Source organism: Cibotium barometz, chromosome 45 (genome assembly GCF_041138505.1).
Source record: "Cibotium barometz isolate CiBa-2024 chromosome 45, ASM4113850v1, whole genome shotgun sequence".
Classification (NCBI taxonomy): domain Eukaryota; kingdom Viridiplantae; phylum Streptophyta; class Polypodiopsida; order Cyatheales; family Cibotiaceae; genus Cibotium; species Cibotium barometz.
In genome coordinates, this window is record NC_141090.1 from 46,661,849 (window position 1) to 46,672,988 (window position 11,140).

The 11,140-nt window shown below is 44.4% G+C and overlaps 1 protein-coding gene across 1 annotated transcript in view; it reads left to right on the forward strand.

Moving 5' to 3' along the window:
* Positions 1 to 9,386, forward strand: part of LOC147612816 (cytochrome b-c1 complex subunit 9, mitochondrial-like) — a 45,419-nt gene extending 36,033 nt beyond the window's left edge. Inside the window, exons 2-3 of the mRNA XM_086783451.1 lie at positions 8,111 to 8,158; positions 9,110 to 9,386. Of these exons, the coding sequence (XP_086639577.1) occupies positions 8,111 to 8,158; positions 9,110 to 9,163 (102 nt within the window). The 3' untranslated portion in view covers positions 9,164 to 9,386. The remainder of the gene's footprint in view (positions 1 to 8,110; positions 8,159 to 9,109) is intronic.
* Positions 9,387 to 11,140: the final 1,754 nt, after the last annotated feature.

Consider the following 11,140-nt stretch of genomic DNA (forward strand, 5'->3'; position numbering starts at 1 on the left):
CCTGCAGCAGTCTGATCTGCCACGTGGGCTGTACCTGCAGACAGCAGCCATACACTACCTGCAGCAATCGTACAGTTCTGCACAGGCCCTTCTGTGCGCAGCCAGCATGCAGTCCACCTCTCCCCAGAAAAGCACACGTTTTCTCCTCTAGGGATAGGCGCCTCCTTGCCTGCCAGTCCCTCTTCTTCCCAAAAAGCACACGTGGCCCCCAAAATAGCATAAGGGCCACGTTTTTTCTTTAATGAAGGGCTTTAAACCTTTTGAAGGTTTTTAAACCTTTGTCCCCACCAACACCCTTTGTCCCTATGGGTTATGAGAGACTTTAATCACTTGGCCCCCTTTCACACATGGGGTTATCGACACATGGGCTCCCTTTTTGACTCCAACCTGATGCCATTCACACTGTCCACCATGTCCCCGTGCACATCTGCATCTTGTCCAAAGAAAAGCACAGGGTCATGACATACCCCCCTCTTGAAAAATGGCAAGCGTCCTCGGTTGCACTCACTGGCACAGTAAAGCTTTACTCATGAGTAAAGCATCTCATGAGCGTCCTCGATTGCACTCAATGGCCTTCCAATGCATCTGGATGATAGAACAATCATCCTGCACAATAAGCCACACTGTCCTCTTGCTTGTTCCTTCAGAACCTACAGCAAAAGTCTAAAACCAAATGGAAACACGTTAACTGTGTTAGCCAAAAACAAAACCATGCATCATTCTACATATGACAAACATATGCATGACACATACATGCATTCGCAAACAATATGCTCCTCAAGATGCTCTACCTACTCCAAAGTAACAGTCTAAGGGCTGCTCGCAAGCCTTACGCCCATGGACATCCCGCAGGACCCACGACTGATGGTAGAACATGAGCGTATGCAAGCACTCAATGCATCCAAACACTACATCCAGTAAGCACTTTCCCACATATGTCTCATGGCCATCCCGCGGGAGTCACACCCATGAACATAATAAAGCACTTGATGTATCATATCAACATACATGCAGCACTCAACACAATGCAGAGTATTTCCCAATGTATTCTCAATGGTACCAGGATCCAATGGCACCAGAATACAAAAATACCTCTACGTCAAAAAGTGTATGCATACATGCACAAACAGAGTTCGATCCATATTTCCATGAACCAAACCAACTCTAGGATTGCTCGCAAGACTTATGTCCTCCATAGAGTTATCCATAGTTGCAGTTATAGTTCAAGGTGCGGCCGACTGTGAACCATACCCAACTTTACCATCTCATGTGTCTAGAACACAAAATCATAGAAGTCCCATAAGCAGATGTACTGTTTGCCTCAGTACCTTCGGGTGAATACAAAGATGTCACCAAGCGACTCCTAGATGATAACTAAGCCTGTCTTTAACAAGGTAGCGGAGGTGCTACCCCCCTCTTGAGCATCAGGCAATGCTCCAGACCTATGCTCTGCTGAACCTGAATGAGCCGTAACAAGAGTCGACTCCAACTCAAAGGCATCAAGATAAAGCTGCAACTCCTAAGGTGAATCTGCTTAGTCACCCTCCTCCATCCACTTCGCATCCATCAGTGAACCTCCTCCATCCACTTCGTATCCATCAATGAACAGCTCTTGAACTTTACAGGATAGCGATAAGCACCTCGTCAAGTTCCTCCGCTTCCGTCTGAGCCTCATCTGATACATCCTTGGACACCCAAAACCTGCTTGCACTCCACCCAAGTGGTAAGCACAAGTCCTCGATGAAGCATAGTAGATGACCACTACTAAACATAGAGAGAAACTGTCTTCTGAACCCATGAAGCCTCTATGAAGATACCACCGGTGACAAACTGCCGAAAGCCATAGCCTTCAATGCATCTCCTGCACCATAACACTTCAACTGCTTCTTGTTCCTGGCTGACTACTTCTTGTCCTTGGTGTCTTTTCTCCTTAGCTTCATCTTCAGCTCTTGCTCTTCACCTCATATAGGCAAAGACACAATCCTGCACTGTGTCCTGCACTTCCTTTTTACTTTCCTCATGTTGAAGCTTTTGATGTGACTATCATGAGACAACCACGAGCTTGCCCCCTTAGGAAAGTTGGCGATTGTCCCGACCAAAGCAACCACGGACTCGCCTCCTTGAGAAAGTCGACGATGTGTCCCGGCAATGGAACCTTGTAAACCGGCCTTCAGAAAACAAAGGGCGGTGGAACAAACACTCGCACATAAAACACTTCAACACCATTGAGGACCTAGAAAAGGAAAACAAACAGGGGGAGCTAGAGTGCTCCTGCAAATAGTACACGGACACCGATTGGCCCCAAATCGCAGTGGCGCTCCTTGCGGTATTTCTTTAATTGATTAAAAGAGCTTTGATTCCAATATAAGGCTGGTAACTCAGCCGTCCCAGTAGAACTCCTGAAGCCTGCAAAGAACCTGCATCTGGCTTCTTGTCCACACGGCATCCACAAACAAGTCCAGCCATTGTTCACATCGAAAGACTCTTCTCACATTGAGTCTGCATACAGAAGCTTTCTCCCATGATCAAGGCTGCCACAACCATCCATAGCCTCTCACACTATGAACAGCATCACACCCTGACACATCCAGTGCTTCTGCATCGCAACACAGACTCCCAAACTGTCTCTCAAAAGAGAACTCGCATCACAGCACAGCATACCATACAGTTGACACACCTGTACCAACCCTCTCTACCTTCCAAGGGTACTATTCATCTCTGTCATGGATTCCCTGTCCCTTGTCCTATCAGTAGCAAGGCTGTACCAAACATGTGTCCACTCCTGTACCTTCTGCCTATACGTGACCTATCTCCTGGAAAAATCCAAAAACATGTCTCTTCGAGAAAACCTACGACTTGTTTCCACATGAAACCCTTAGGCCTGTTTCCCTTTGAAACTTCTGTCATGTTTCCCATACATCTAGTTACCTGTTCCCTCATGAAACATCTGGCAACATAGAGATGCCCATAACTGTAGGTCCCTCTGTTCCTTTCTGGCAGGAAGAAAGCAATCTGCTCCATGAGCACGCAGCCATGCGAGCTTGCATCACTCCCATGCCAAGAAACATAACCAAGTGACCTTGTACTTGCAGCCAAAAACCCAAGCACATAGCTGAATTTGCAGCCACACAAAAACAGCTCGTAAACTGTCCCAAAACAGTCCTAAATCCAAAGCAAAGAGAAGCTGAAAGTTCCATCAGTTGAACGCCATCGACATGATGTCTATGTTCATGGAAAACCCTCCTCTGTCCACCTTTGTATCAAGAGAAACCAACCCTTGTCTACTCTTCAGCAGAGGGAGAGAGAGAAAGAAGGCCTGTGACTCTGTCTTGTAGCGCAGCACAGCAGTCTCCAAAAAGCATGCATAAATAGACACCCAGATGCGCCTAAATTGCCTGTAGCGCAGCCCGCCAGCAGTACCCTCCTGCTGTCCATACAGGCCTGCATCTACCACCTGGACCAGCCACCAACCAATCTGCAGCAACCGTACAGATCTGCCACGTGGACTGTACCTGCACAAGCGCCGCCTCCAATCTGCAGCAACCTGACTTGCGCCGCTTGTACCCGCATCGCCTGAATCTGCACCTGCAGCAGTCTGATCTGCCACGTGGGCTGTACCTGCAGACAGCAGCCATACACTACCTGCAGCAATCGTACAGTTCTGCACAGGCCCTTCTGTGCGCAGCCAGCATGCAGTCCACCTCTCCCCAGAAAAGCACACGTTTTCTCCTCTAGGGATAGGCGCCTCCTTGCCTGCCAGTCCCTCTTCTTCCCAAAAAGCACACGTGGCCCCCAAAATAGCATAAGGGCCACGTTTTTTCTTTAATGAAGGGCTTTAAACCTTTTGAAGGTTTTTAAACCTTTGTCCCCACCAACACCCTTTGTCCCCATGGGTTATGAGAGACTTTAATCACTTGGCCCCCTTTCACACATGGGGTTATCGACACATGGGCTCCCTTTTTGACTCCAACCTGATGCCATTCACACTGTCCACCATGTCCCCGTGCACATCTGCATCTTGTCCAGAGAAAAGCACAGGGTCATGACATACCCCCCTCTTGAAAAATGGCAAGCGTCCTCGGTTGCACTCACTGGCACAGTAAAGCATCTCATGAGTAAAGCATCTCATGAGCGTCCTCGATTGCACTCAATGGCCTTCCAATGCATCTGGATGATAGAACAATCATCCTGCACAATAAGCCACACTGTCCTCTTGCTTGTTCCTTCAGAACCTACAGCAAAAGTCTAAAACCAAATGGAAACACGTTAACTGTGTTAGCCAAAAACAAAACCATGCATCATTCTACATATGACAAACATATGCATGACACATACATGCATTCGCAAACAATATGCTCCTCAAGATGCTCTACCTACTCCAAAGTAACAGTCTAAGGGCTGCTCGCAAGCCTTACGCCCATGGACATCCCGCAGGACCCACGACTGATGGTAGAACATGAGCGTATGCAAGCACTCAATGCATCCAAACACTACATCCAGTAAGCACTTTCCCACATATGTCTCATGGCCATCCCGCGGGAGTCACACCCATGAACATAATAAAGCACTTGATGTATCATATCAACATACATGCAGCACTCAACACCATGCAGAGTATTTCCCAATGTATTCTCAATGGTACCAGGATCCAATGGCACCAGAATACAAAAATACGTCTACGTCAAAAAGTGTATGCATACATGCACAAACAGAGTTCGATCCATATTTCCATGAACCAAACCAACTCTAGGATTGCTCGCAAGACTTATGTCCTCCATAGGGTTATCCATAGTTGCAGTTATAGTTCAAGGTGCGGCCGACTGTGAACCGTACCCAACTTTACCATCTCATGTGTCTAGAACACAAAATCATAGAAGTCCCATAAGCAGATGTACTGTCAGCCTCAGTACCTTCGGGTGAATACAAAGATGTCACCAAGCGACTCCTAGATGATAACTAAGCCTGTCTTTAACAAGGTAGCGGAGGTGCTACCCCCCTCTTGAGCATCAGGCAATGCTCCAGACCTATGCTCTGCTGAACCTGAATGAGCCGTAACAAGAGTCGACTCCAACTCAAAGGCATCAAGATAAAGCTGCAACTCCTAAGGTGAATCTGCTTAGTCACCCTCCTCCATCCACTTCGCATCCATCAGTGAACCTCCTCCATCCACTTCGTATCCATCAATGAACAGCTCTTGAACTTTACAGGATAGCGATAAGCACCTCGTCAAGTTCCTCCGCTTCCGTCTGAGCCTCATCTGATACATCCTCAGACACCCAAAACCTGCTTGCACTCCACCCAAGTGGTAAGCACAAGTCCTCGATGAAGCATAGTAGATCACCACTACTAAACATAGAAAGAAACTGTCTTCCGAATCCATGAAGCCTCTATGAAGATACCACCGGTGACAAACTGCCGAAAGCCATAGCCTTCAACGCATCTCCTGCACCATAACACTTCAACTGCTTCTTGTTCCTGGCTGACTACTTCTTGTCCTTGGTGTCTTTTCTCCTTAGCTTCATCTTCAGCTCTTGCTCTTCACCTCATATAGGCAAAGACACAATCCTGCACTGTGTCCTGCACTTCCTTTTTACTTTCCTCATGTTGAAGCTTTTGATGTGACTCTCATGAGACAACCACGAGCTTGCCCCCTTAGGAAAGTTGGCGATTGTCCCGACCAAAGCAACCACGGACTCGCCTCCTTGAGAAAGTCGACGATGTGTCCCGGCAATGGAACCTTGTAAACCGGCCTTCAGAAAACAAAGGGCGGTGGAACAAACACTCGCACATAAAACACTTCAACACCATTGAGGACCTAGAAAAGGAAAACAAACAGGGGGAGCTAGAGTGCTCCTGCAAATAGTACACGGACACCGATTGGCCCCAAATCGCAGTGGCGCTCCTTGCGGTATTTCTTTAATTGATTAAAAGAGCTTTGATTACAATATAAGGCTGGTAACTCAGCCGTCCCAGTAGAACTCCTGAAGCCTGCAAAGAACCTGCATCTGGCTTCTTGTCCACACGGCATCCACAAACAAGTCTAGCCATTGTTCACATCGAAAGACTCTTCTCACATTCAGTCTGCATACAGAAGCTTTCTCCCATGATCAAGGCTGCCACAACCATCCATAGCCTCTCACACTATGAACAGCATCACACCCTGACACATCCAGTGCTTCTGCATCGCAACACAGACTCCCAAACTGTCTCTCAAAAGAGAACTCGCATCACAGCACAGCATACCATACAGTTGACACACCTGTACCAACCCTCTCTACCTTCCAAGGGTACTATCCATCTCTGTCATGGATTCCCTGTCCCTTGTCCTATCAGTAGCAAGGCTGTACCAAACATGTGTCCACTCCTGTACCTTCTGCCTGCATGTGACCTATCTCCTGGAAAAATCCAAAAACATGTCTCTTCGAGAAAACCTACGACGTGTTTCCACATGAAACCCTTAGGCCTGTTTCCCTTTGAAACTTCTGTCATGTTTCCCATACATCTAGTTACCTGTTCCCTCATGAAACATCTGGCAACATAGAGATGCCCATAACTGTAGGTCCCTCTGTTCCTTTCTGGCAGGAAGAAAGCAATCTGCTCCATGAGCACGCAGCCATGCGAGCTTGCATCACTCCCATGCCAAGAAACATAACCAAGTGACCTTGTACTTGCAGCCAAAAACCCAAGCACATAGCTGAATTTGCAGCCACACAAAAACAGCTCGTAAACTGTCCCAAAACAGTCCTGAATCCAAAGCAAAGAGAAGCTGAAAGTTCCATCAGTTGAACGCCATCGACATGATGTCTATGTTCATGGAAAACCAACCTCTGTCCACCTTTGTATCAAGAGAAACCAACCCTTGTCTACTCTTCAGCAGAGGGAGAGAGAGAGAAAGAAGGCCTGTGACTCTGTCTTGTAGCGCAGCACAGCAGTCTCCAAAAAGCATGCATAAATAGACACCCAGATGCGCCTAAATTGCCTGTAGCGCAGCCCGCCAGCAGTACCCTCCTGCTGTCCATACAGGCCTGCATCTACCACCTGGACCATCCACCAACCAATCTGCAGCAACCGTACAGATCTGCCACGTGGACTGTACCTGCACAAGCGCGGCCTCCAATCTGCAGCAACCTGACCTGCGCCGCCTGTACCTGCATCGCCTGAATCTGCACCTGCAGCAGTCTGATCTGCCACGTGGGCTGTACCTGCAGACAGCAGCCATACACTACCTGCAGCAATCGTACAGTTCTGCACAGTCCCTTTTGTGCGCAGCCAGCATGCAGTCCACCTCTCCCCAGAAAAGCACACGTTTTCTCCTCTAGGGATAGGCGCCTCCTTGCCTGCCAGTCCCTCTTCTTCCCAAAAAGCACACGTGGCCCCCAAAATAGCATAAGGGCCACGTTTTTTCTTTAATGAAGGGCTTTAAAACTTTTGAAGGTTTTTAAACCTTTGTCCCCATCAAAACCCTTTGTCCCCATGGGTTATGAGAGACTTTAATCACTTGGCCCCCTTTCACACATGGGGTTATCCACACATGGGCTCCCTTTTTGACTCCAACCTGATGCCATTCACACTGTCCACCATGTCCCCGTGCACATCTGCATCTTGTCCAGAGAAAAACACAGGGTCATGACACCTGGCTGGGCACATGTGGGTGCCTGACCAGTTTGTTTTTAACCGCTTCACGGGTGCTCATGGCCTCCACAAACCTGTAGGTAATAGAGCGAAATCTATGTCAGGGTTGAATAACAGCAGCATGGTTCTGTAAATTGCTTCGAAACACAAAGCTGAGAATAAAACATGAAAAGGAAGAGAGGAAGGAGAAAAGACAAGATGGAAGACTTGATTATCTCAAAACAATCTGATGTTTATTGCTGAACTGAATATAGCTGACATCTTGCTAGATCTGGACAGGTAGGGTCAGCTACTTTTACAGTAGTTATCCCAGTCTTGAGAAGCATGAACCTTACAAGACAAGCACATTTTGTGAAGGCTATGATGATGCCCGAATGTGGTGAAAGTGAAAGCATTCTTTTTCTAGAACAGAGTTGGTTGGTGTGCCCTGTGTGCTTGATGCAAAAATTTTAACACGAACTACTGGTTTCTTTTGCAGGTTCTAGATGCTAGCACAAACAAGTTATGGTATTACAACAATCAAGGGGTATGTACAATTATTTGAAGTTCATGAAGTATGCTTTTTTTGATTTTTAATACCAGATTTGATTGAAAACAAATGTTAGTCTTTAGTTGGATGGAGTCGACATCAGAGGAATTTTGTTTGAGCTAGTTTTGTTTCATTGTGGTTTTCTTGATGCATCATTCTTGGATTTTTAAAATTTTTTATTTATTTTATTGGGGGTCTTTTTGGCATAAGAAAGCACACAGTTGGGAAAAATAAAAATAGTAAGTCGATGGAATTGGCACATCAGAAGAATTTTGTTTGAGCTAGATTGCTTTGTCTGTGATTTTGCATGAGATTTCTTCTTGGGGCATCAGTTATCAAGGTTGTTTCGTCATTTAAATCACATAGTTGGGATTTTCTGTGGATGCTGGTTTCTGATCCTCCAAATGTTAGTTGCCATGGCTGTGTATATTTCATGTCATCTCTAGCGTCCATTGGTTCCATGTCAAGTTGTGGTCATCCATTTTTAGTTCTCTTACATAAAATTAGCGTTGCTGATGTAGTATGGGATTCGACTCCTTCGCCAATTGGTAAGAAGCTAGTAAGTTGCAACAGGCTTTACAAAGTCAAATACCTTGTTGATTTTTCAAATGACATTTATAAAGCTAGATTAGTAGCCTGTGGGTTTAGCCAACAATGTAGAATTGACTATGAGGAGGCATCTGCTCATGTGGTGAAGATGGATACCATTAGAATGTTGTTCTCTGTAGCTCCAAAAAATGGAATGTACTTGCTTGAGTTCATAAAGACTCTTTTTGAGCCTACATACCAAATGCTATTTTCCCTGCATGCCACTCCATGTTGATCTCTTCATTAAGATCACCATTAAGGATGCACCTAGAAGTTGGTATAGTAGATTTGAGGTACTTAAATTTGCATTTTATGAGAGAATTTTTTTCTGCAAGGTTTTTATGTACTTAATTTTTGCAGAAAATGTATGAAGATATTTCCGTCCTGGGTCAAAAAGCGATGGCTGATGAATAACTTATTTCTGCGTCATAGAGTTGTGTCGCATATCATGGACATAGGGTAGGGGAATGCAACAAAGGGGGTTTTGATGAGGGTGAACGTTTGAGGTATTCTAGATTGAATTACTGCTTCTATCATCTGCCTAAAGTAATTTGCACCATGAAGGTGGCTATGGAAACCAGTTCTTGGTTCATTTATTGCTTGCTTCATATTTCAACTGGACAAGCCATTTTAAGTTTCCATGCCTCCAGTTTTATCTTTAAGGAAAAATTGGGCAGCATCAATTGAAATAAGAGGGTTTTATAATCTTTTATGAAAGTTTTTTCTGACAGATTAAAGGTAGCTAGCTATCTCTGCGTATTCTTTTCATAAAGCAAAGTCTTCTCAAGTGTGGGTGTTGCATGTCCCAGCTCAAACAGGTGTTCATCTTTACTTGCATGTGCTAATGATTTTACTTGCAGTTCTCTTCTTGTCAAGAATGAGGATAAAGGAGATGACACATTCCTAACGGCTTTTGCAAGGTCATTGATTGCCTGTTACAACAGTTTTGAATACTTCGTTTTTCCTTGTCCATTCAGCTGAAGTGTTTTTGGCTAAAAAACTAGCTTTCAGCATGCTTTGTACCTACCAATTCTTTTCTAGATTACTTGGGTCATGTTGATTGGAGGCTGCTTGTTTGGAGTAAGAGGTGGATTTGATTTTACTCTCTTTAAGTGGGTGCTGCATGGAAAAATCAACTATGCATGCAGAGGGGTGTTGGAACAGTTTTCTTCAAAAGGCAACGTTGGAAACTTGCAACAAATACTTCTTTAGTTTTGATGGGTGTTTGAGCACACTGGATTTTTTGGTATGGACGTTTGGTCAAGAATTGCAGTGATGTGGTTTGTTTGAAATGGACCTTTTATTTTGCGGTTGTACTACAAACGTTGTATTCGTGGTTATATCTCTTCTTGCACTTATATGGCTATTTCATAATAATAAAGTGTCTAAACCTTTTCATAGGTTTCTCACATCAAGTTTAGGATTTGGTACAATGTGCTTCAAAGTCATGGTTATCAATTGTACTTTGGAGGTCAATTGTACTTTGAAGATCTTTAAATGGTGTTTATTAACACCGCTAAAGTTGAGATAACGGCACCTCACTTAAAATAACTATGGGAGCTTGTGTGTAGCTTTGGAGATTTTGAAACGACTCTGGTAGTAAAAAAGCAAGTTTGGAGAATTGTGTTTATGAACACCACTAAGGTTCACAAAATGATACTCACTTAATTGAGTTTGGGAGCTGGTACAACTCCCTCTCAAATGTGAGCATGGAGTCCATACAAATTGCCTCAAAGTCATGATTATATTATTTATTGTGAAAATCTTTGTAAATGTAAGTTTTTCATACTTCTGTGAATGAGATTGTAGTTTATTTAGCCTATTTCTCTTGATTTGCAGTGAAAAAAGGCATAATTTCTCTAATAAGGCCATTCTGGGAATTGGAATTTTCCCAAGTTATCTACTATTGTCTTAAAGAGCCTACAAGACATACCAAAGATGGCCTTCGATATGAGGTATGGACATTAGGAGTTCACAGTAATGTGCCTCTATAACTTCAATCGACCTGTTGATACGAGAGACCTTCAGAGAACATTTAAATAACTTTGTTCTTGTATTCTTTGATGACATCTTGGTTTATTTCAAGAATGTTGCTCATTAAAGAAGCATGTTTGTAAAGTTTTGGAGAATCTAAGAAAGCAGAGACTCTTTGCTAAAAAGAGTAGATACACCGATTGCATTGAATGTTCGGGATTCATTGTTGCACAAAATGCGAAAGTGAAAGCTATCATTTATTGGCCCAAGCCAAAGATTAAAGAGGTTCAAGGTTTTCTTGGTTTGATGACAGGTTGGTATTGGATATTTATTCAAAGGTACGCCAAAATTGGCTCACCTTTGATGGCACTTCTTAACAAGAACATACTTTTTAAGTGGACTCCAATGTATCAAAGT